A 26,274-nucleotide genomic window follows, 5' to 3' on the forward strand; every position below is an offset into this window, starting at 1 on the left:
CGTTGAATAATAAAGATTTCAAATCAAAACTACCGTTTTGTCAAAAATCAAAACTTTCGTTTTTTTTTTCTTTTTGCATCGTGAGTTATAGAATTTTGATTTATTTTTCTAAATATGGAAAATTGTGTTAAAAAAATTTAATATTTAGAATATTATTTCTATTTTTACTTTCTTAACATGTGTAATTGGTGCATATGTTAAATTTTTTTTTAATTAAAAAAACAAAATTAAAATAAAAAGAAAGAGACAAAAAAAAAACCAAAAACTTAATTCAATAGACTTAGGGTCCGTTTGGCCTAACTTTTTTTTTAGGTGCAGAAGTTCTTTTAATCATAAAGCTAGAAATAATAGTTTTTTAACTAAAGTTAAAATTGTTTGGTAAATCTTAAATTTTTTTATAAAAAAAAGTTAAAAGTTGTTGTTTTTTATTATAATAGGGTTAAAAGATATATTTGATAATAAATTATTATTTTTTCTAAAATATAGAAACTGTTGTTTGGCCTATCTTCTTACTTTTAAGTAAAAAAGAAGAGGAAAAAAAGTCCGGCCAAACGGGCCCTTAATACCCGAAGAACTTAGAAAACTCAATTATATTTTTCATTATGAATTCCAAAAGAATTCAATAATTTAGATTTTGGATAACTTGAAAAAATCTTAGTTTTGATTTCGATTTCTCAGAGGATGTATAATATGAGAATGGTAAAAATATATGAGAATATGAGAATGAATATCAGCCATTAGATTAAAAAGGAAAGACTAGGATTAAGACAGTACTCTAAGTGTGTCACGTGACACTTTCTTTCTTCTCCCCTTCTTTCTCTGACTATCTCTCTTCGGTCACCACTCACCTTCTCTGACTCTCTCTCTTCCTTCATCAATTTTTTTTCCATCTCTCTCTCTTTCTCAACACATCAATCTCATTCTGCAGCGGCTACCATGGCCAACAGTACAGTGGCGGAGTGGCATCAAGCTTTTCGTTATTTCGATTTTCCTTTTCTTAATCCCTTCTCAAATTGATTTCGATTTCTTATCCCTTTTATCATGTGATGATCTGATTTCTATAAATTAAGAATAAGTGACAACGACAGTGATAAAACGACAACCAGCTAGGAGAGTCTCAGCCGCTGCTTCACCGTTGACGTCACAGCTCAATTACTGCCGTCATTCGTCCTCTACTTTACTGTCTATACTTTGTCGTTTCATATTTTTTCCATTAAGATTGGTTTGATTTTAATACCAAGTTTACCCAATGTCAATTTGTTACTAAAACAATTCAGAGAACCAAATATAGCATTGAAATTAATACATCACCAATTCACCATGTTTCAATTGGAACCCAAAAAAAATCAAAAAGAAAAGAAATAAGAACAAATGGAGCGGCCGGGAGAGAGATGGTCGCCGGAGGAGAGATGTTCGTCGGGAATGATGGTCACCGGGAGGGAGGGAGATGTTTGTGTGAGATGTTGAGGAGGAAGAAGGGAGATGCGTATGTGTGAGGTTGGAGAGAGAGAGAATGGAAATGAGAATCACATGTCACAAAGGCATATAGTAATGTTTTAATCTCAACCATTTATTTTTAATCTAATGGCTGATATTCATTCTCATGTTCTCATATATTTTTACCATTCTCATAGTATACATTCTCTATATATATATATATATAGTCTTTAAAATTTTCATGAATAAAGTTGAAATATCAATATTGTAATATCAATATTTTAATTAAAAATTATGAGTACCGACACTGTGAAAGCAAAAAAAAAAAAGATTTTCATAAAAATCATTTTTGAAATACAACTTCTTGTAAAAATTGTGATTTTGACTATATTTTTATCTTCAATAATGTGTGCTTATGTTACATGATGTCAAAATTAGTGTTTTAATTAAGAAAAAATGAATATAAAAAAACTTGTAATATTTTGAAAAACGGTTTTAGAAAATCTATTTTAAAAAAGACAAAGAAAAAATCCATTTTTTTTTAAATTTAAAACAAACAGGCCCATAAATATATATTGATGAATCCTCATCATTACATGTTATTCGAGCAATTTAAGGCAAAACCTAGGTAATAATGTAAGGAATTTGATCACAATAAGTGGAAAAAGAGCCAAATTAAAGGTAGAGTGTTGAGCAAGAAAAATAGGGAAATTTGAAATTAAACCCGCGCCATGGCGCAGGAGTATTGCGCATGGCGCAATTAAGGGTTCGAAAGATTGGAATTGTTCTGCTTTCTGCGCCATGGCGCCAAGGGACTGCGCATGGCGCAATTTGAAGGATTAAGAAGATATCTATGTGTTCTGCGCCATGGCGCAGAAGAGCTGCGCGTTGGCGCAATTGAATATTGAAAGAAGCCTGTTCTAACTGTTGACTGCGCCATGGTGCAGTGGGCCTGCGCATGGCGCAATTGTAAGGATTCAGAAGGTGTTCGTTCTCTGTGAGCTGCGCAGTGGCGCAGATTGTAACTTCCAAATTGCGCCATGGCGCCAAGGCCTGCGCATGGTGCAGGTTCAAAATGTTATAAAAGAAAACAGAGCATCAGTTACGAGGGTTCGACTTTTTGGCGAAAGAATTGAATCTAGAGTGTGATCTGTGATTTTCAACCTGTTTCAAGTGAAGATTCTTGTAGAGATGATGGAATGGAAGAGATCTTCACCTCATTCATCGGATTTGATGCTTAGGATGGATCACTAGACTCCATTGATTGGAGATCCTAGGTGAATTTTCTTCAAACTCTTTAATGTAAATTTGTGCATCAGTTTGTAATTGACTCAAGTTCCACTTAATCAAACCTTCCTTTTGCTTAATGCTTCACATTTCTTGGCCATTAATGTGATGATTTGTATGATTAATTTGATATGAGAATAGGAATTGATTGTTGAACTATGAATGTTTGGATAATTGATTATGTTTAAGAGATTAGGCATTATCAATTATGATTATGGAATGTTGTGTTGAAAACCTCGATGAATCACAAATCACCTAAGAGATTAGGGATTTGTGATTGATTGAGATAATTGAGATTCAAGAGATTGAATTCAAATAGTGGTGATTCTATCTTAAGTGAACTTGATCAATTCTATTGTGTACAAAGTTGCGTTGTTGCATGCGAAGTAAAGGATCCGAAAGATTTTCAATCGCCTCATTAACCTTTGAACAACTTTCGAATTATTTTGCTAAAACTGCCCCCAAATTATGTGTTTTCAGTCTAAGAGTGTTAGATACGATTACTGTTGTGCGAATTAAAACAATCCTCGTGTGGAACGATATCTTGAACTATTACTTGAACGATTTATTCGTGCACTTGCGAAATTGTCATCATATATCTATCTAGATTTCTAAATTTAAACACTAATTTTGACATCATATAACATATACACACATTTAGGGCTTGTTTGACCCAGCTTTTTTTAGAGCTTATGCAAACAGCTTATGCAATTTTTATATATTATTATAAGTTTGTCAAAGTAGTTTATGATAAAATAGCTTATAAAATTACAATTTTCACTAGTATGAACTTATAAAATAGCATAAAACCTAATTTATATTGCATAAGTTGTTTGCATAAACTCTAAAAAAAGCTGGGCCAAACGAACCCTTATTGAAGATCAAAACATAGTCAAAATCACATTTTTTTCAAAATATGTATTAAATTAAGGCTAATGCTACGGTGGACCACCTTCACAAGTGGTCCACCATGGATAAGTGATCTACCGAATATGAATTTTACAAAATTCGCTATAGGATTGAAAGTTTATATTGTATAGACCATCTATAAATTTTTTAAATTTTTTTGAAAATCATTTGATATGTTATTGAGACCCATCAATATTTACGTTATTTAATAAACCGTTAATCTTGATGTGTCTCAATAACATATCAAATGATTTTCAATTTTTCTAAATTTTTCTATGGATGATCTATATGATCTAAACTTTCAATCCAACCGTGGATTTTGTAAAATTCGTATTCGTTATGATGTTATTCGTGATTGGTCCACCATAGACCACTTCATGAAGTGGTCCATATTAGAATTTACCTTAAATTAAATGGAAGGGGTTTGGCCTGCAAGCCCCACTTGTTTTTCCATTAGTACTTAAGCCAGCTTTGCTGCTCCAGCACATGGATTGGGTTTTGACTCCAAAGATGTAAAATTTCATTTGAGTGACCTCTATTTTGGTCAGTCATATTATTCTCAATTAGGACACAAAAGGTCTCTCCTCAATTAACATATTACTTCCAATCATGGTGACTAAACAACACTGGTATGAACAATATGACTAATCGACAACGGATTATGCGGTCGTTTACAAATGAAACAATAAACAAAATACACAACAAAAAAAATGAATACATTGACAGTATGAGAATGGAAGAGGAGAATGGGATGGTTAGTGAAAAAAATTTGACACAATTAGTGGTGTCAATTTATAGAATTCACCATGAATTCTGATCAGCTAAAACTATGACACAACAAAACACGCAGCTAATCACATTTGGCCATGTGGCAACACAGTTTGATTGCATGGGAAACTTTTTTCTTATTGCCGACAGGTTCGTTGTCATTAATGTGATTATAGTTCACAGTATAGACAGTGAACAAACTTTTTCTCATTTTTCGTATTTTTAGACTCACTACATGTTCTGGTAAAAACTCAAAGGGGGTTGTATTATTGATTATTGAATGTGATTACACCTGATCCAATCCCAACAACCCTGGGAGTTTTATCAGTCAGTTGTTGTCCTGTTCTGGTGAAGAACATAGGGGGTTTGTATTATTCAGGATTGATAATTGATACAAGTATGATCAGAGAAAAAATTGATTGACTTTACAAGAATTAAAGAGTTGTCTCTTTACAAGAATGAAAGTATGGTGGTTTTTCAGAATGAGAGAGTCTCCTTTAATCTCTTGAAGAAGATCCTCTTTATAGGCAAAACATCTCCCTCTTGTTGCTTGATAACCGCCTTGCTTGGAGAGGAATTCATGGGTAGTGGGCGGTTTCTTTTCCTTCTTCTCCAAGCTTCTTCCTTCTTCTCCAAGCTTCTTCCTTCTTCTCCAAGTTTCTTCCTTCTTCTCCAAGTCATGGTGGATCATGCTTATCATGTGTTTTTCATGGTTGTTTTCACGCTTCTCCTTTAGATGCTCCCATTGGGCTTTTTCGTATTGGGCCTTAACAAATCACACCCTGGTCCATGGCCCGGTACACTACATAAGTAGCGTGAAGGTAAAATAAAAAAATCAAGAGAGCCTAAGAGGCTCGAGAGACGCGAAAAAAAAAGAACTCACTTTAAATTCCTTCAAAAGCCCATGACCCAATTGTTATTAGATCCACTATGGAAACCCTGGCTATTTAATAAGTGTGTTGTTGCTTCCTTAGAGGAGCATGAATGAAGTTGAATTTATTTTTTCTAATTTTAAATTCCTATCTTTATTTTCCTTCTTTTTTTTGAAGCAATCTTCTTTATTTTCATGTATAACCTTAGTTTTGATCTAATAGACTAAGAACCCACCATCAGAAGATGTGGAAAAAATATTCTCCGAAGCGTGGGGGAAATGGGAATGAAAAACATTTTTTATAGTGAAAAAGTGAATGTAAAAGTATCCTCCGCTCAATCTTCCACTCCATTGACGGAATTGTATATTACAGTTACTGCGTTAATGCATGCAGTAATTGTTGTAGATTGTCTAATAAAAAAAAGAATGAATGAGATTAAAAATTGTGTTAAAATATTAAATAAATAGTTAATTAATTTGAACTGTCCGATCATAAATCCACGGCCGAGATTTTCTACTGTGTGAAGTACTTACAATAGGGAATCGTAAAGACACACAAGACGCGATTAGGAAGTTCTCAGATTTCGTCGTCCTCGCTTTCGTCCGGTACGTCTCCCCCCAATTCCCAAAAAGAGGAATTGAGAATTTATTTTCTCAAAAAGATTATGAATGAGTTTACAAAGAAGTTTAGAGAACAATACACAACAACCCTTGAGTAACACTCCTAGTTGATGTTGAAACTCTAATCCTTGTTCTTCAATCTCCAACAATCCTCTAGTTGTCAATTCCACTTCTTCACCAAAACCTATCACCAACCCTTGATCTTGGAGCATTCCCCCAAACCTTGATTGAATACCAACCACTTCAATTGTAATTGAAGTTTCGTGCTTAGATTTCCCTTGACGAATCCCTCAAACCCCTTGATCAAACCCAATTATCAATCCCTCTTGATCTCTTGGAAATTATCTTTGCACAAGTGCAAGTTTCTATGCACAGATGCATACAGGGAATGCACATGGTGCACATCAGGCATGCACAGGTGCACATCAGCCATGTGCCGGTTCATGCACAGGTCATAACAAATCTGGGAAACATGTATAGGTACAAGATAATCTTGTACCAGTACAAGATTGTGTTTGTCTTGCGATGAACCGGTGCATAGCAGCCATGCACCTATTCATAGACCAGATTTTCACATTTTTCACTAAGTTCAATTGTATATTTGCAAAAAAAATAATTTAAAAACTTACCCAAACTTTTACCTTAATCAAATCAAATTATTTCTACCTTATTTTTGACATCATTCAAAATACAAAAGACAAATGCATTTACAAGTACAAAACTAAAACAACTAATAAAACTCCACGTTAAAAAAACTTGATATCATTCGAGACAAGATTCAGGCAAAGACGATAAACAGTTTTGACAGAATAATTACTGTTTGGAGAAGCCTTTCAAATGATAGTGTCTTGAGGAACTCATGATTGAAGTTGAATTTTGCAGATATTTGCATCTTGCGTGTTGAAACAATGCATAAATAGTATGATGGTATTTATTGTCTTATTGATAATAATAATAATAATAATAATAATAATAATAATAATAATAATAATAATAATAATAATAATAATAATAATAATAATAATAATAATAATAATAATAATAATAATAATAATAATAATAATAATAATAATAATAATAATAATAATAATAATAATAATAATAATAATAATAATAATAATAATAATAATAATAATAATAATAATAATAATAATAATAATAATAATAATAATAATAATAATAATAATAATAATAATAATAATAATAATAATAATAATAATAATAATAATAATAATAATAATAATAATAATAATAATAATAATAATAATAATAATAATAATAATAATAATAATAATAATAATAATAATAATAATAATAATAATAATAATAATAATAATAATAATAATAATAATAATAATAATAATAATAATAATAATAATAATAATAATAATAATAATAATAATAATAATAATAATAATAATAATAATAATAATAATAATAATAATAATAATAATAATAATAATAATAATAATAATAATAATAATAATAATAATAATAATAATAATAATAATAATAATAATAATAATAATAATAATAATAATATGACGGCTCCGACACAATTCAGAGAGGCTCTGCTCAACATATTCATCTGCCTAAATTTGCATCTTGCACTAGCAATTAGGCAATGAGTTACAAAACCTCACAAACTATGATGATTCACATGTTTCCAGAACTCTGTAATTCTTTTATGACCAAGAAATCTTTATAGCATATATGACAGCAACTATACTTCATACAATTTTATGATATTCTGCACAAATACATCATAGAACTTTGAATGAATACAGAGCAATTGACAGCAAATTGTTTCATATATTAACAGAAATGATCATACAAATTACTCTGAATTACGGACACTCCTCGGATTAGGCGTGTCACAATGTTGGACACCGACACTTATAATTACATTAAAGAGGGTGTATTGAATTGAGATTTCAATGGATTTTAAAAGACTTTTTTATAATAAAAATGTCTTGAGGTATTCAATCAAGACTTTTATAAAATGTAAATAAATCTCGTGGTTTTCAATTAAGACAATCAAGATTTTTTTTTCAATCCAACGAAATCTGTTGGTATTCAATTAAGATTTCTCATGATTTATAAAATGTGTTGTGGTATTCAAAAATATATAGATTTGAATTGATTCTTTCTTTGAATGGATTTTAATGGATTGTGTGAGACTTTTTAGTTGAAAATACATATACATTCTTCTTTCATCAATCTCACATAAAACATCAAGACTTTTTCAAACTCACTCAAGACTTTTTTTTCCTGTGTGTTTCTTGATCGTTCTCTCTCACTCCACATTCTTTTTCTCCACCACCACAATTCCCTAACATATGCAACTCAACCATTCTTTTTCTCCACCTGAAGGTTGCCATGGAAGGGACGTTCATAATATTTCTATTCCTTTGAAACTCAATTGATCAAAACAATTTTCTGATTATTTTTTTTTATTGAAAATGATTTTTCTGCTGCCTTATAAAATTGATCTTTAACATAATTTTGTAACCAAGAAATATATATATAATTTTGCAGCCTTTTATTATGATGAGTGTTTTCTGATAAAGTTTTTAGTTCTCTTGTTCTTTTTTATGATTATTTTAAAAAAAAATTGATTCATTGATTTTATTTGTTTATATTAATTCCTTGATGTTTTTTAAGAAATGATTGATTATTATATTTTTGGAAGAAATTTGTATTGAATTTATTAAGTCATTTAAATGTTAAAATTCCATAAAGTTCTTTGAAATCTCAAAAGTCTATGTTATAAAATCTCACAGAGTCTTGTGTTAAGAATCTTGAATGTAAAAAGTCTTTTAAAATCTTACAAAATCAATATAATCTCACAAAGTCTTTTAAAATCTTCAAGATTTTCTTTTGCCAAAATAGTCTTTTGAAATCTCAATCTAATACACCCCCTAAATTGCGTCATTTTCTCAGATTATTATCGGTGTCAACGTACCTGTATCCGTGTCGTGTTTCATAAATACCTCCGTTAGACTGTCTCAAAAGTCAAAAAAGTCCAACACAATATTAAATCCAAAGCTTTCACATGCACTCATCATTTGATTTGATTTGACACACTCTAAGAACAAATACTAATTAATCATATATAATGTGAATGAATCATTAATCAAAAAACAAAAAACTCAACTATGTTTCACTTGTACCAAGATTAGGTAGTTTTATGGAGTATAGTATTCCAAAATAAGACATAACAAAACTACAGTTTCAGACCCTGGGAAAATAAAGCTAATAGACTCAACAAACACAACAAGTTCATTAAATTAAATTAGACTGCATAAACTATTAATTTTTCATCCCTCCAAGAGGAAGAAGATTTTCCTTATAAATGACAATCTGCTCACAAAGCGAATCTACTTTAATCCCAGTTTTTGCAATCCTGGTACTAAAATCAAACAAAGCTATCTCATCACTTTTCATATCCCTGAAAAATATATGGCTCTTCTTCCCTGCTCCGATAGGCTTCATAAAACCACTTGAGGGTCGAACAATGAAAAATTTTCTCCATGATTCTTTGAAACCAACTTCACCCAAAATCCATATGTGAAAATCAGTCAAGTGATAATTATTGACGAGAGAAACGGACCCATTTAACACCACCAAGTTACTCTCCACCAATTTATGTATTACATTCGAGTCAGAGGGTAAGGCTGTTGTAAAAAATATCTCTTTGCTAAAGTCAAACGACACCATACCATCTTTTAGGCTCAACCAATGGAAAAATTCATTCAAGTTAACATGAGACATACCTGGCAAAGGAATAGGCATATCGACCCCATCGAGTTTCCTCCAAGAATTACTTTTGAGGCTATATATTTCCCAAAATGGGTCATACCTATCAACTAAGAACTCCTCCTCCTCCTCCTCCTCCTCCCAGAAAGGGTCACCTTTGTTTGGTAAATAAATCCAATCGCCTTTAAAGTCTTCAGGATATTCAACATTACGAATCACCTTATAGTCTTCTTTAACAGAGTTATAACCAAATCCTTGAGGAGGAAAATTAAACTCAATGTTCACATATGGTTGAAGGCTAGGAGAATGAGCTGAAATTCCCCAGTAGCAGGATTCCACAATATAGTTGTTGTGTGATTGCCCCATCCTTCGTAGAGACAAAGAGTGCCATTAATGCTAGCCGAACCCAAAATATTAATATAAAATTGACTACGAGTGGAATTGTCATGATATTGAAAAGGTGGTGGCAAATTTAATTTGACCCTATCCTCGAACCTTTCACCATACATAATGCACAATGAGTGGTTAAAGAGAGAACTCTGTGTGCGTTCCACTAGGAGGAGATGCGTTTTATCGTTGTCCTCATCATGTTTGGATTTGAAAAAATTGTTATGGAACATTTTCATAAAATTAGGGGTTTGGAATAAAAGAGACCATGATTTTTTAACGCAAGAGAATCGTTTGAGGGATTTAAGAGGCAATTTAGCGAGAATAGTGAAAGCAATGTCGTCGGGTATGTGAGTACTACTAACCTGATCATTTGTTGTTGTAGCATCCATTGATGGAAATTGCAATCTCAAATTCTCTTGAAGAGGAGTTGTAAATATACACTCTTGTCTATGAGTATACTCTTTTGTAAGAGAAAATAAATCACTAGAAATTAATCCTTACAAATGGCATAAAATATGATTTTCTTTTTTTGAAAAAATGTGCATAAAAAATAGTAAAATACATGTATATGAAAAATGTAAAATATAATCTTTTACACAACTTAGTAGAATAGACAAAGTACTATCACACATAAGGGACCTATCTGGCCACTATTATAACAATAATAGTAGTCAAAAGTGTATAATTTTTTTCCTTTTCATTTTAGGAATTAAATATATGAAAATCACTTGTCTACATAAATTAAATTCTTAATATATTTTTAAACCAAATATATCATCCGCGCATAACTGAAGAAACTAATAGACTCGAATTAATATATTTAATATATTCTAGAGATTGTTTCTGGCAACATTAAATCGGCATGATTTCCATGAATCATGAAGCTTTAATTACAGATGCGGATCTAATTGCAGTGCAGTTCGGTTGTAGAGACTACCGCTTCAGCAATTTTGTTGCCGAAATTACAGATGCGGATCTAATTATGAATCCATGGTATATATTGCCCTCAAATTTGAAACCGGTGTTTATGATAATGCACTAATCCTTATAAATTACTTTTAGTCATTACTAAATGCATCTCAATATTCTCATAGGGTTGAAGGCTTGGAGGAACGATCTTAATTCCCAGTAGCAGAGTTCCACAATACAGTTTTTGTGTCATTGCCTACGTCTTGGTAGATACAAATAATGCCATTAACAATACTAAAAGAACCTAAAATGACAATATATGGATCATCCTCTTGAAAAGGAGGTGGCCACCTCCTTTTCAAGAGGATGATTCAAATATTGATATTTTGTATTGTGCAATTATTAATGGTATTCTCTGTCTCTACCAATGCCATGGCAATTACTTAGAAACAACAACACCAACTGCAACAACTGCATTGTGGAAACCTGCTACCGGGGAATATAAGATCCTTAATTCCACCTAGCCTTCAAAGGAATGATTTGAGTACTCAAAGGATTGAGGACAAAGGAGACTTGGTTTGTGAGAAGATTGCATTTTATAATGAGAACCCTCTTTCAATTGAAGGAATGAATATCAAATCGACTACGATTGGAATTGTGAGACTTGTTTTGTGAAAATATTAATATAAAATCGACTGCGATTGGAAAAGGAGGTGGCAATTTGACCCTATACTTGAACCTTTCACCTGAGAAAATACACACTGAGTTGCGGACAGGCCCGGTTTTGGGCCAGGGCAAGCAGAGCCCGAGCCCAGGGCCCCCAAAAAACTGGGGCCTCAATTTTTTTTGGCCCATCATGTTAAATTTAATTGGTTAAGTATTTGTGCTGAGATTTTGTTTACATGAATTGATGGTAGCTTAGTTGGTTAGCGTGCAATTCCCAGGTCAGTTGGAAGTAGGTGGTACTGGGTTCAATTCCCAGATTTGTCACTTTTTGGTTGGCAATTTTTTGTTCGTTTTATTTAAATAAATCAACTTTCAACAAATCACAATCAATACCACCATAAAAATTATAAATCAAACTAATTCAAAAATTATTTCTTTTTACAAAATGATGATTTTTTCTATAAATAAAATAACTTTATAACTCATAAATAACTTTACTACTTTATCTATATAAAAAAAACCACATTTTGTTATTTCTTTGAAAAATTTCTATGAAAATAAAGAATTAATTTATAAAATTAAATTGTAATTTTTATGAAAAAACACTATCAATTTTTTTTTTTAGATCATCAAAACACTGTCAATTTTTTTTAGATCATCAAGACACTATCAATTTTGTTATTTATTTTATTTGTTATGTAAATGTTAATTTTATTTATTAATAATCTGTTAATCTTTTATTTATCGTTTCAATTTCAATGTTGCGGAATATGACTTTTTTTTATGTCAGTTACACATAAAAATAACTATTTTTGATGTTATTAACATTATTTACAATTTAAACAAATGATGTTCTTTTTATAAAAAAAACTGCATTTTTTATTAGGGATCCATTTTTATTATTTGCCCTGGACCTCCAAAATCTCGGAGCCAGCACTGGTTGCGGAACATGTTTGGATTTGAAAAATTGTTATGGAACATGTTCATCAAATGAGGGTTTTGGAATAACAGAGACCATGATTTTTTAATGCAAGAATTGTTTGAGGGATTTAAGATGCAATTTAGCGAGAATAGAGAAAGCAATGTCGTCAGGTTTGTCAGAACTACTAACCTGATCATTTGTTGTTGCAGCATCCATCGATTAATGATTAATGATGAATTTTTATTTGAAGTTAAATGAACGTGTTTTATTCAATTTAAGTGCTAGAAATGTGTCACAATATTGTGTTAAATTGTATTATAGGTTTTTTAGAAGTTTTTTAAAATGAATTTTTTTTATCAATTTTGTTTATTTATTTTATGAACAACCCGCGAATCTAACCCAACCCGTTAACAATCGGGTTGGTTCAGTTCAGATTTGATAGTGAAAGTGCAAGTTTGATAACGAACACAATCCAATGAATATTGAACGTGTTGGGTAATTGTGCATTCTTTCTGGTGAAAGGTTTGACGATAGGGTCATATTAGATTGGCCACCTCATTTTCAAGAAAATGGCTTGTCTGTTAAAATTTTGGGTTCAACTAGTGTTAATGACATTCTTTGTCTCTCACAAGGCAGTGATGATGACGTCACAAACTATATTGTGGAATCCAGATACTAGGGAATTTTAGATCATTCCTCTTAGCATTCAACCATATTTCAACATCGAGCTTACTCATGAGCCACAAGGATTTGGTTATGACTCTCTTAGAGATGACTATAAGATCATTAGATCATTCACTATACTCGATATCCCTTAAATTTTGTGCCTAAGAAGGATGGCTGTTATTGGGAGGGCGATGATGATGACATTTTATGGGAGGAACAAATATCAAAGACATGACCCTTTTTGGGAATTAACCTTAGAAGTAACTGTTGGAAGAAACTTGATGCGGCCAATTTGCCTAAACCTTGGCGAGGTCATTCACATGAATGAATTTTCTCACTGGTTGGAACAGGAAAGGAACATTATATGTTGTCATTTGATTTTCGTAACGAGATATTCTTTGTAACAACCTTACCCTCGCTTGACTTTAGCAATGATACATCATACATCCTTTGTTGTCTCAGGAAGGAATCGTTACGTAACGGAGACATATTTGACGGTTTTAAATCGATTTGTTGCTTTAATTGCATATGACCTTAGCATTTAAACTGATGCAACTTCTGGAATCTTATTATATTGGCTAGAGTGCTAACTTGATTAAAAATGTTTTGTTATGAACTCATACAGGTTGTATAGCATCAAGTACGTACAGACCCAAATGTTGTTCTAGATGTTTCTGAATATTTTGTTATCTGATAAGGTAATATAATTTTCTCATGCAATTTCTGGTTATAAGCAAAAGATGAAATGAAATTCTTTCTCATTTGACCTTTTTTTATTGAAACAATTTTTAGATTAGATGGGTATAATAAGCTTAGAAGGCGGTGGAACTGCAGTCAGATGGTTGAAGGTATGCTGTTAGCAAAATCGTATAATTTGCTAGATAACATTGACTCCAAAATTGCTTTGTGTATGTTTCTTGGAGTGTTTTCTGATATTTTGGTTTCATAAAGTGTAATAGTATATATCTTAATCTTTGATATGAACTAGACTGTACATGAATAGAAGTCGATCACTCTTAACACAACTTATTTGACAGAAGCTAATAAAGATTACAACTACCTAAGTCTTGTATGAATATGATGACAATTATAAATTTTACTTTATATAAGTTTTGAATGTTTGAAGTCCAATTGAGTGTGTATTTTTTGTTGGATGCTCACCGATCCAATTGAATGATTAAATCAAGGAATTTTAATAGTGAGTACTTGAGGATTGCACTTTTTTTTTTTTGGTGTACGGATTGCACATTTTAATTTTAACTTAATTAAGTTTGTTCAGTACTGAGTAATTATTACTTTAAAATTGCTTTTTAGGTTTGTTCGCATTTTATTCATGTACTTAGTTCTTTACAATATAGTAGTTTAATCAGTTTTGATTAGGAAGGTTTTTTTTATAATTATATAAAATAAATGAAAAAAGCTAAAAAGCTTGGATATTGTTGTGAACTTGCTAGGATATTTAGCTAGAGATTTATTGTGAAATCGTTGTGACAATATCCTAGCGATTTAGTTAGGAAACACAAACTTTTGAACACTATTTAACTAGGTATTAAATGGGAACTAGTCAGGATATTCTTTATATTAGTTGCAAATTAGCTAGAAAATATTTTGATAGGTGATTTGTCGCCCAATCCATGCTACGCCCTATATGACAGCTAATTCACAACAAATCGGTAGCTAACTCTGTTTTACTAGAGATTAGCTACGAGTTAGCTACAAACGTCGTCGTAGCTAATCCCGTATTTTCTTGTAGTGTAATTTAAACTGTTCCCATGACCCGCTACTTTTTGCATATGGTTTTGGGTGAACTCGGTGTAAAAGAATTAATTATGGACTAAACTTTTTATTGTTGGAGATTTACTTTGCCTTAGGTGTCCTATATATTGGGATTGGAAAAAAGAGCGTTATATTCTACTTCTACATAAAAGAAGATATGGATGGCTACATAAAGGAAAATATGGAGCTAGCCATGGTTGATTTAAGGACCAAAACGATTGAAGACATTGGGTATGAATCTGAATCGTATTGTGAGAAGATTTTAATTTAATAGCTTTTGTAGTTTAATATTTCAAAGCATTCATATTTTGTTAATTCTATATTTCTTGCATGTATTTTGTTTTCTGTTTTATCCTTCATATCCTTGTATCATACATGTTTCTTGAATCCTTATGATATTTCTAAATTGAAATATGATGGACATTTCTAGATATATTTAGAATACATTATAGTAGAATAACTAAGTAATGATGCACATGTTTAGATTTTTTTTTAGAATACTTAAGTAGTGCATAGAGTAAATCAATACCGCTCAACTATCTAACTAATTCTAAACTAACACTACTATCTTAACTACTAATAACTGTATCAGAGCTGCGTTCAGTCATTCAGTGGGCGTCGTACAACCAAGAATAATCACAGCATCTAGTTTTATCAATTTAAAGAATGAAATTTCAACATCTTATGAAAGTTTCTTTCCCTTAATAACACATTGCTCATGAAATATGAATGACCACAAAACAGAACAGAAAAAAAAGAGATGACAAAATCAAATCTTAATTTTCTCCACAGCAAGATAGGAAAACATTACCAAACTGATCATATTTCATCAGAATATTCTCTACTAGCTCATGTAGTCAGTCCTTGCCACATATCGGAAAGGGGAAGTAAAATCGAGAATATCATGATATATGATCATATAACAATTCAATCACACGTCATTCATTTTGTATCGCTACTCATGCTGGAAACTCCAGAGGAAGAAATATACATGACAATCGTATCAGATAGCTATAGGCATACTCCCAATGTGATCTTTGCCATCAATTTCACAATTTAATCAAAGCCTTCAACTTTTTTCCAAGAATTACTTTTATGGCTATATATCTCCCAGAAAGGGTCATACATGTTAAGTGGCCCCCATCCCAAAATTGGTGGTCATTATCCAACATATCATCCAACAACTCATTCATCTTCCAATAGTGGTTATTCGCATCTGGCAACCAAACCCAATTACCTTCAAACCACAGGGGATATTCAACTACTTTAAGCACCTTATAGTCTTCTCTAACAGGGTCATAGCCAAATGCCTCAGGTCGAGTGTTACACTCCGCCGGTTGGTGGCTAGGAGGAACGAGTTTAAATTGCTTGGTAGCGGGGTTCCATAATACAGTTGTAATGATATATGCACAGCCTTGGAATAGACAAAAAATGCCATTAACACTAGAAGAACCCAAAATCTGAACATACGAATTATTCTCTAGAAAAGGAGGTGGCCAGTCTAATCGGACCTTATTCTCGAACCTCTCACCAGAAAGAATGCACAATGATGTGTGATAGGGTGTCGCTTGCTTTAGGAGGAGACGCATCGTGTCTTCATCATCATTGTTGTGAATTCGGATCGAAAACCACACCAATAATACTTTTGATGTGTGGGACAAATGAATTGAAGCAACCAAAACAAAATGGATGAGCAATAATCAATAAATCAACAAAAGCTAAAACTACCAAAAAGCGATAAAAGACACGATGAAAATTGTTTACCTAGTTCAGTCAAAATCGACCTACTTTGGGGGAGAGAGAGACCCTCCAATCCACTATCAAACTTCCTTCTTGATTACAAAGATTCATTACAAAAGAGTTACAAGAATTAGACTTCAACCCTAATTCTACCATTTTCCCAAATCTCGTCCCGTGACCAAGAGATTTCAATGATAAGTGATTCCAAGGTGTTAGAAACACTTCCCCAACCCTAGAATATACCCAAAAGGAACCCCTTTTGATCATAGATTGATGTTGGATGAAGAAACCCTAAAAACCTCACATTTTCTCTCGCTTACGGCTGCCAAAACGTGACACATATATATTACTGTGCAGTTTTTGCCCGAGGCACGAAAAAAACAGAGAGTCCCCTTTTTCCTGCTTCAAATTTCGCCCGGGGCACGGGTTTTTTCGCCCGGGGCGAAAAAACAGCAGATTAGTGTTTTTTCCACGTTTTCAAGGCAATTCCCAACAATCTCCACCTTGCCTTTAAAACGATGGTGATGCCAACTTCCCATCAACCACCGTGCTGCTCTCTCCACTTGTTTACACCATACCCTCTTCGGCCCCCGGAGTCTACCTCTCCGTACTCCCGAAAAATGTTTGCCTCCAATTGCCCTTGGATTTTTAGGGCAATCCACAAGCTACACCGTACCCACTTCAAACCCCGGATTGTAGCTTTCCGTACTCTTGAAGATATGCTTGCCTCCAACCAACCTTGGAATTTTAGGTGGTTTCACAAGTTGCAACCTCAAACTCTCCTTGTGTCCAACTACCTCCATCAGTCTAACAAGTTACCAAGCTTGATCACCGTTGCTTCCACACAAGATCTTCATAGCCATACCACTTTGGTGTACCTCCACGTCAAACTGAGTTTCCTCCACCAAAGCCTCAAACCGGTATATCCACTATGTCTTCAACCTTGTAACTGAGTATTATTATCACCGCCTCTCCAGGCTGATGTTGAGTATTCTTATCACCACCTCTCCAGGCTGATGTTGAGTATTATTACCACCGCCTCTCCAGGCTAACCTTCATCGCAATCTCCATTAGCTTTTTACCTCCGAGGCACCGGATAACAACACGCCATGTTTTATCCATCATCTCGAACCTTGAAATTTCTCTTGCTCCCATCTTCACTTTCCACAATTCCAATTGTTTCCGGAAAGTCCCTCGATAACCCATTTTGAATCCATGGTACTTAATCCGTTTAACCCTTTGCCCCACGGTGGGCGCCAATTGTTGTGAATTCGGATCAAAAACCACACCAATAATACTTTTGATGTGTGGGACAAATGAATTGAAGCAACCAAAACAAAATGGATGAGCAATAATCAATAAATCAACAAAAGCTAAAACTACCAAAAAGCGATAAAAGACACGATGAAAATTGTTTACCCAGTTCAGTCAAAATCGACCTACTCTGGGGGAGAGATAGACCCTCCAATCCACTATCAAACTTCCTTCTTGATTACAAAGATTCATTACAAAAGAGTTACAAGAATTAGACTTCAACCCTAATTCTACCCTTTTCCCAAATCTCTTCCCGTGACCAAGAGATTTCAATGATAAGTGATTACAAGGTGTTAGAAACACTTCCCCAACCCTAGAATATACCCAAAAGGAACCCCTTTTTATCCTAGATTGATGTTGGATGAAGAAACCCTAAAAACCTCACATTTTCTCTCGCTTACGGCTGCTAAAACATGACACATATATATTACTGCGCAGTTTTCGCCCGAGGCCACTTGTTTCGCCTGAGGCACCAGTTTTTTCGCCTGAGGCACGAAAAAACATAGAGTCCCCTTTTTCCTGCTTCAAATTTCGCCCGGGGCACAGGTATTTTCGCCCGGGGCGAAAAAACAACAGATTAATGTTTTTTCCACGTTTTCAAGGCAATTTGCAACAATCATCATTATCTTGTTTGGCTGCGAAGAAATTGGTGCGAAACATGTCCATGAATTTAGGGTTTTGGAATATGGTGCAGCTGAATATGATTTGCATCTCTTTACGTATTGTGACCATGCTATTTAATTTTGTGTTAGAAAGAGAGGTAAGCCTTTGTAGTCTAGAGAATCAATTTAACCAAAGGGGCGACTTCTCGTCTATTATTTTCTCTATATTGTTTCAAGCATCAAAGAGATTCAACAATCTATTCTTGTTGTTGTACTTTGGAGTATTTAGCGTGTGTGTAATGAGCAGTATTTAGGAGAATAAACGAGCCAATTCATTTACGACTTGCAGGCTTTCTATATATGTTTAATAAACTTGTAACAAACGCTACTACAAAATAGTTAGCATTATTAAACAGAAGACAAAGCTGATGGGAAGCAAATTGAAGAAGTGATTATGGATAAGAATTTTGAAAAGATGTTATTATTTGCTTGAAAGTTGCGGTCCCTTAATCAAAGTGCTCCGGTTAGTGGATTCAGATGAAGAACCATCAATGTGACTTATCTATGAGGCAATGGACCAAGCTAAAGAGAAAATTCAAACTAACTTCAACTCACTTCAGAAAAGGTAAAATTTTGTTCCTACTTCACTGCTAATTTTCTGCTAAAATTATTTTCATATTTCAATGCTAAATTTTTGTTTATATTTCACTGCTAAAAATCTGTTATGTACCTCTGTAAAATTTTGTTTCTATTTCACTAGTAAAATTTTGTACCTCTATTTCTGTTCTGTGTTTCTACACACTGTTTCAGTTCTGTTTCTGTGCCTCTGTTTCTGTTCTATATTTTTATTTATATTTAATTTCGGTGTTCTGTTTCTGTTACGTGTTTGCTGAAAACACCATTCTGTTTTCACCTTGTATTAGTTTCAAACCTTTGTGGGACATCATTGACGATAGATGGATATGCAAATGCATAGGCCTTTGCGCATGCTGCCGGATATTATCTAAATCCCAAACTACGCTACGGTGCTAATTTTAAAGTCAATTATGAAGTTAATCGTGGTGTTCCGGACTAGACTAGGACTAGTCCAGCATCACACCCTCTAAGTCCAACATGGCTAGCCCCACCATATTCATGTCAGCAGAACATGGTGAAACCTCTCTACCAAGATAGGAGCAGATTATTGTTCTACCCACTATCTAAGGGTGATATCTTGGTAGTCTATCTTATTGGGTCTTGTCAAGTCCAACCCAATAAGAGGGACCTTTGGCCCAGAGCTGGGGGCTATATAAGCTCTCCTGTACAGGAGAGCTATGTAACACTATTCATTCACTCAATTACTTTCTCTCTCTTGTATCTCTCTTGCTCTCGTTCCCTCTCTAACTTTGGCATCGGAGCACCTGCAGGTACAAACCCCCTCCGTGGATCATCTGCTCGACCCGTCGTCAACCACCTGCTCAACGGACTGCTAGCTGGCCATCCACCTGTTCTGATCAACAGTTAAGATCACGTGGATTGTATGAATGTTTGCAAACATCAAGGTATGAGTTATGCATATATAACTCAAGAAATGCAAGGGAATAGGCATGAAATGTTTGATGTAATCTCTCTCTCTCTCTCTCTCTGACGCTCTCAATTCTCTCTTCCCAGTAGGGATGGCAATGGGTAGGGTATGGGTAGGGTACTATAATACCCATCCCCATACTCGCAGATTGAAAAAATACCCGTACCCATCCCCATACCCGCGTGGGTAACAACTTTTACCCCCGTCCCCATACCCTATGGGTACCTAGGTACCCATACCCGTACCCGTTACCCGCATTTTTACTAAAAATAAATTGATCAATTATAAAATATCATATAATTTTAATATAATTAAAAAAATTTCAAAGATTTTAATATTGACTAATAAAAATTATAAACAAAATTATTACTAACCTTATGTTAAAGTTCATATTTATGTTAAATATTCACATTATTTTTATATTATGTTATAAATAAATATTTTTATTAAAAATATGTAATAGTATAGTAGAGTTGTATTGTTTTAAATTGATTTATATATATTATAATATAATAATATAAATAAAATAAATAAATATATATTATGCGGGTATGGGGCGGGGTGGGTACTAAGGTACCCGTACCCGCACCCATACCCGTTCATTTTTTCGGGTAATTACCCATACCCGTGCCCGTACCCAAAATACGGATTTTTACCCTACCCGTTGTGGATAATTTTTGCGGGTACCCTCTGGATATGGGTCAAATTGACATCCCTACTTCCCAGACTCTTCTGTTACATTTTCCTTTACTGCAAATATACTATTGTAGCTTCAAGTCATAGTAAAATCCATATTACCATAAAATCCCAAAATATTGTGTTCCTATTTCGGTATCGTTACACATCATGATTGAGTTTTGTGCATGTCAATGTAAAGATGCAAAAATAGAGTAAACAGGGAATTATAGACCAGATTTCAAGGGCATTGCTCTTACCGTAAATAGGAGCCACCCATAATATTTTAAGCTCCACCACGGTCCTCTCGATTATTTCAGTCTAGCTCTGCCACTACTACTTACAAACCTCATTTTGCCTCTTTTAAGCTCTTATTTTGTATAAGATGATCAATTTGAGAAAATTAAGTGGCATACCCCTCAAATCTAAAACTTGATTTGTTTAGGCATATTAAAGTGTATTTAGACTATGTAATTAACTAGTTAATTTAGAATTCTATGCAATTCAAATGCTTCAATTAAATTTCCTTCATTTCTATGACATTCACATACACAGAAAATAGGCACAACACAACATCTGATATACTATATAGAATATTATTATCAGCTCATTATAACACAGTAAACTCTGATTTAATCCTCCTTAGTGTTTATGATAATGCACCAATCCTATTGATTATTCAACTTTGAAAACTTATAAATTCTGACGAGCAACTTATGATCATAACATTGAAAACAATACTTTCAAAATCAAATAAGATAATTACAAGTTTTGATCAAAATTTTGGAGCAAAACAGATATCTCATTAACTATTCCAAGAAGTACAACTTTCAATCAAGAAGAGCTGTCAGGTTAATTTTGTACATGACCATATTTCTAAAAGATTCATAGACTCAGCACACCCTTGAAAGGTATAGTAATATAAATATTAGACTACAAAAAAAATTAATCACTCATTCCTTCAATTGGAAGAAGGGCTTCCTTATAAATTACTGCTTGCACTATGTTAACCGCAACCGCAACTTCCTCAAACTTTTGGGTAATGAAATTATATCGGGCTAGCTGATCTTTTCTAACGAATATATCATTCTTCTTCCCTGCTCCAATAGAATGCCCAACACAAGTTAAGGGTCCGAAAACAAAGAGTTTAGTCCACGATTCCATAACACCGAGTTCACCCAAAACCCATATGTGACAAGAATTCATGTCGACATATTGACACATGAAAGCAACACAACCATTTAACATCAACAGGTCTGTGCTCAAAAATGTATTAGGAATCCCATCAAAATTAAAATATGAGGGTAAAGTTGTTCCGAAGAATTTCTCATTGGTAAAGTCAAACGACCACACTTTATATTCTAACCCTAACCAATGGCATAATCCGTTCAAGTTCAGCTGAGAAGTACATGGCCAAGGACCAGGCATGTCGGCCACATCGAGTTTCCTCCAAGAGTTATTTTTTAGGCTATATATCTCCCAGAAAGGGTCATACAAACCTTCTATTAGTATGTCCCAAAAACTATCATCATCATTCCCATCCCAATACCAACTATCCTTCTCCGGCACAACATACCAATTACCTTCATAGGAATCGGGATATCGGGCATTCCGAATCACCTTATAGTCATCTCTAACATTGTCATAACCAAATGCATCGGGACGTAAATTAAACTCAATATCCCCATAGGGTTGAATGCTTGGAGGAACGATCTTGAATTCCCCGGTAGCAGGGTTCCACAATACAGTTTTAAAGCCATATGCTAAGTCTTGGTAGATACAAATAATGCCATTAACACTAGAAGAACCTAAAATGTCAATATATGAATCATTCTCTAGAAAAGGTGGCCAATCTAATTTAACCCTATCCTCAAACCTATCGGTGGAAAGTATGTACAGTGCATCGTGATATCCAAATCCGATTTCCAATGTCCTTTCCTTTAAGAGGAGACATGTGTTGACATCATCATCATCATCATGTTTGGATATGAAATTGGTGCGGAACATATCCATGAAATGAGAGTTTTGAAATAAAAGAGACCATGATTTTTGAACACAAGTGAACCGTTTAAGAGATTTAAGAGGTAATTTGGAGAGAATAGAGAAAGCAATGTCATTGGGTATTTCAGAAGCGCTAACCTTGTTATATGTTGTTGCAGCAGCCATGGATTAGAATTATCAAAGAAAAGGATCCAAATAGTAAGACAAATTACAAACCAAAAGCTACCAACCATGAAATATATTTCCAATCTTTTTTCATTTTTGGTATATATTTTTGTTTTTAAATGTTGAATATTAGTTTGCTTAATCGGTAAGAAATTGTATGACTTAATCTCAGATCTGATTGGGTGAAGTTAATAGTACTTAAATGATTATTTTTTTATTAAAAATTAATGTTAATTTTACTTGCTAAAAAAGATATATTATATTATTAGGGTGGTCTCGGATAGCAGTGGTACTTGCTTCAATAGCTATGTCTGCTAATTTTAATTAGTTTTAATTTCAACTCTTTCAATTTGCATGTAATGTAATAGAGACTCTTTCTAGAGAGCTTCAAAGCCTCTCTTTTTTAATAACATTTTTTGTGTTTGTATGCCTCAAAATGTTCACTTAGCCTTTGACACCACATTGGGTTTACCAACCCGGATTTCTTCTCTAATGCAAACGTTTACGATTGGCTCAAGATGGGCGCTATCGGAAACCAAGCTCTCTTTTTCTCGGCAAGTGTCTGGTGGTCATGGAGACATATCGCAACCTGATGTTGTATGAATAATGAAACTTGGTCCTTTAGCCGACTCTCCTTTAACATTAATTAGGCCTATGGTTGAAACTTTCAAAAAATTCTCCTCTCCACCGAAACTAGATCTAGTTGGGGAACCAATACAACTTCTGCCGACATTAAGAATGGTACAAGAGAAATTGTTGTTGTTCCACTTGATGACTCTATCAACTGAACCGACATTAGGAGTAGGGTTCTTTGGTTTCATTCAAGGGTCTTCTGATGACATCTTGTATGTTGAACTGTATGCTATCTACAAGGATTCTTATTGGCCATAAACATGGAAATTGATGAGCTTATCTGCTACTCAGATTCTTTACACCGCATCAATTTCATCAAAGGTCCCCAAATTAAGTATCATAACCACGCAATATTGATACTGGACAAAAAGGAGTTGACTTCCCAGAATAGTGTTTCCCTTTGTCACACTTTTAGAGAATGTAATTAATGCGCTGACTTCTTCGCTAAGCTGATTTCTCAAGCCATGACTCTCCTCCAAGGCGTTCATGATTTGTTTAAAAATGATGCAATAGAAACTTTTTTCCTCGGAGATTAGTCTTCCGTTTTGTCTTTATGTTCTTTTTCTCTCTTCTTCTTTAGCTTTGTTTACCGAAAAAGAATTAGAAAAAAAAAACCAATTAATTACTTGCAACACTGCATAAATTTTGGTGTTTAGCCACGGTATATTATAACCGTGACTAAAATAATTATGATTTTTTTAAAAAAATTATTTGAACACGAGCACTATTTTTTTGTTCTTCCTCCTTATTTTTTTAACTTTCACTTTCTCAATTTCACTCGTCAATAGATTCCATAACATCAATAATTTTTTCATCTTCCAAATTTCTCAATCTTCGGTGATGATTAAGCCACCACTCTTATTTTTTTCTTCAAAATGAAAAAAAAAGCCACCACTCTTTCTTCCTTCTCTTTCCTAAACTCTTCAGCCACGACTCTCTCTTCCGTCGCCAAGCTATTGCGTGAATCACTTTAACAAGGAAAATTCTATGGTACATTCCTTAGTTAGAATGTTTTGATACATTCCTAATCTGACCAATAAGGATGCAGTGTTGACTAACTTTAAATTATATGGTACAAACAACATATATGGTACTTACCATGTACCTTTATATTTATTAATATTTCAACTAAGTCCTTAACATATTAAAAGTTACAAAATTACCCCAATATTTAAATTATTTTTAATTTTAATTGTGATTGTAAATCAATTAAAACAAAATTACAACTAAAATTAAATCAAAAATCAACAACTTCATCGTTATATTTTTTTGAAGCAAACTTCATCATTTTCCTTTTCCTGAACTTATGTTCATCATCAACAAAAATAATATATTTTTGTTTATTATGACATAATAGATCTGGATCTAACAAACATGCTACTTCATCAACAAATCAAATGCAACAATTTTGTTGATGTTTGGATAACTGCTAAGTTGTTTTCAAGTTTTTGGAAAATATGATTTTAGGTTTTTTGTTTTAGATTATTTGAATCAAAATTAAATTCATAAATGTATTGTAAACGATTTTTGTGATGCTTCTGGGTAATTAATTATTATTTTCGAAATGAAACAGCCGGGTTAATGCTTGGGATCGCGGGTCTGGAACCGGGTCGGAGTGACCCGGCTGGAGGTTGAAGATGATGTTAAGTATTTCTATCAATCCTAATTGTATATATACAACATACCGCAAACTTAATCAATATGTATTGTCATGGCCCAGCGGTTTGCCTCTTTGTAAATTGCTACCATGTCACGGGTTCGAGTCCTTACTGCAGCAGTTTTTGAATTAATTTTTTTTAAATAGCCTTCAAACAACAGAAAAAGTAAAAACAAAATCACAACAAGGGTTTCGAACCCAAGACCATTAGAAACTTGGCAAATAACTCAATCACTTGGCTATGATCACCTTTTTGAAATTTTAAACGCTAGATGTATATATATCTGTTTATATGTGTTTATTTGTGAATTAAAGTTGTGAAGGAATTATATGAACTAATTTGTTTTTACGCATATGTAATTTAAATTTTTAGACGCATGAATTAAAGTTTTTTTTTTTTATTTCATGAGTGGGAATCGAATCCATAACCTATAGCGTACTACCTAAACCCCTCGCCACTAGACCAAACCTAGTGACTTACGCATGAATTAAAGTTAATTGCTTAATGTTTATGCAATTTAATTATCTATTTACATCTAATATAATAAAATCAATTACTACCAAATTTACTAATTTATCCTTATTAGTTTTAACCATGTTTTTATATTGTAATTTTACTAAAAAAATATTTTTAACAAAATATAGAAAGTATATAAGAGCATCTCCAATGGTGACACCGCTTTGGGTATCATACATCTACAATGTCATGTAATATTTATGCAACTTATACATATTTTGCTCCAATGATAATACCACCTTTTGAGTATCATACATTAATAACAAGTGGTCCCTTCTATATATATTTTTTATTGTCTAAATAAAAATAAAAATAATTTAATTTAATAAATACGTATATAAATAAGTTAATAATTAAATATAATAAGAAATACATGACAATAAATAAATAAAAAAGTGAAAAAAGCATAAATATGACGGGAAATA

The 26,274-nt window shown here is 33.0% G+C and overlaps 2 protein-coding genes and 1 pseudogene across 2 annotated transcripts; all 3 read right to left on the minus strand.

Annotated features, from left to right (window-relative positions):
* Nucleotides 1–9,106: 9,106 nt before the first annotated feature.
* On the minus strand, nucleotides 9,107–10,431 carry LOC123899390 (annotated as a pseudogene).
* Nucleotides 10,432–16,030: 5,599 nt separating this feature from the next.
* On the minus strand, nucleotides 16,031–16,570 carry LOC123896028. The gene has a single exon (XM_045946480.1). The coding sequence runs from the start codon at nucleotides 16,568–16,570 to the stop codon at nucleotides 16,031–16,033; it is 540 nt and encodes a 179-aa protein (XP_045802436.1).
* Nucleotides 16,571–21,599: 5,029 nt separating this feature from the next.
* Nucleotides 21,600–23,042, minus strand: LOC123896030 (F-box/kelch-repeat protein At3g06240-like). Its single transcript, XM_045946481.1, has one exon. It carries the CDS (start codon nucleotides 23,040–23,042, stop codon nucleotides 21,822–21,824), a length of 1,221 nt encoding a protein of 406 aa, XP_045802437.1. The 3' UTR covers nucleotides 21,600–21,821.
* Between the last annotated feature and the right edge of the window lie 3,232 nt (nucleotides 23,043–26,274).

The sequence above is a fragment of the Trifolium pratense genome, linkage group LG7 (assembly GCF_020283565.1).
Source record: "Trifolium pratense cultivar HEN17-A07 linkage group LG7, ARS_RC_1.1, whole genome shotgun sequence".
NCBI classification, from domain to species: domain Eukaryota; kingdom Viridiplantae; phylum Streptophyta; class Magnoliopsida; order Fabales; family Fabaceae; genus Trifolium; species Trifolium pratense.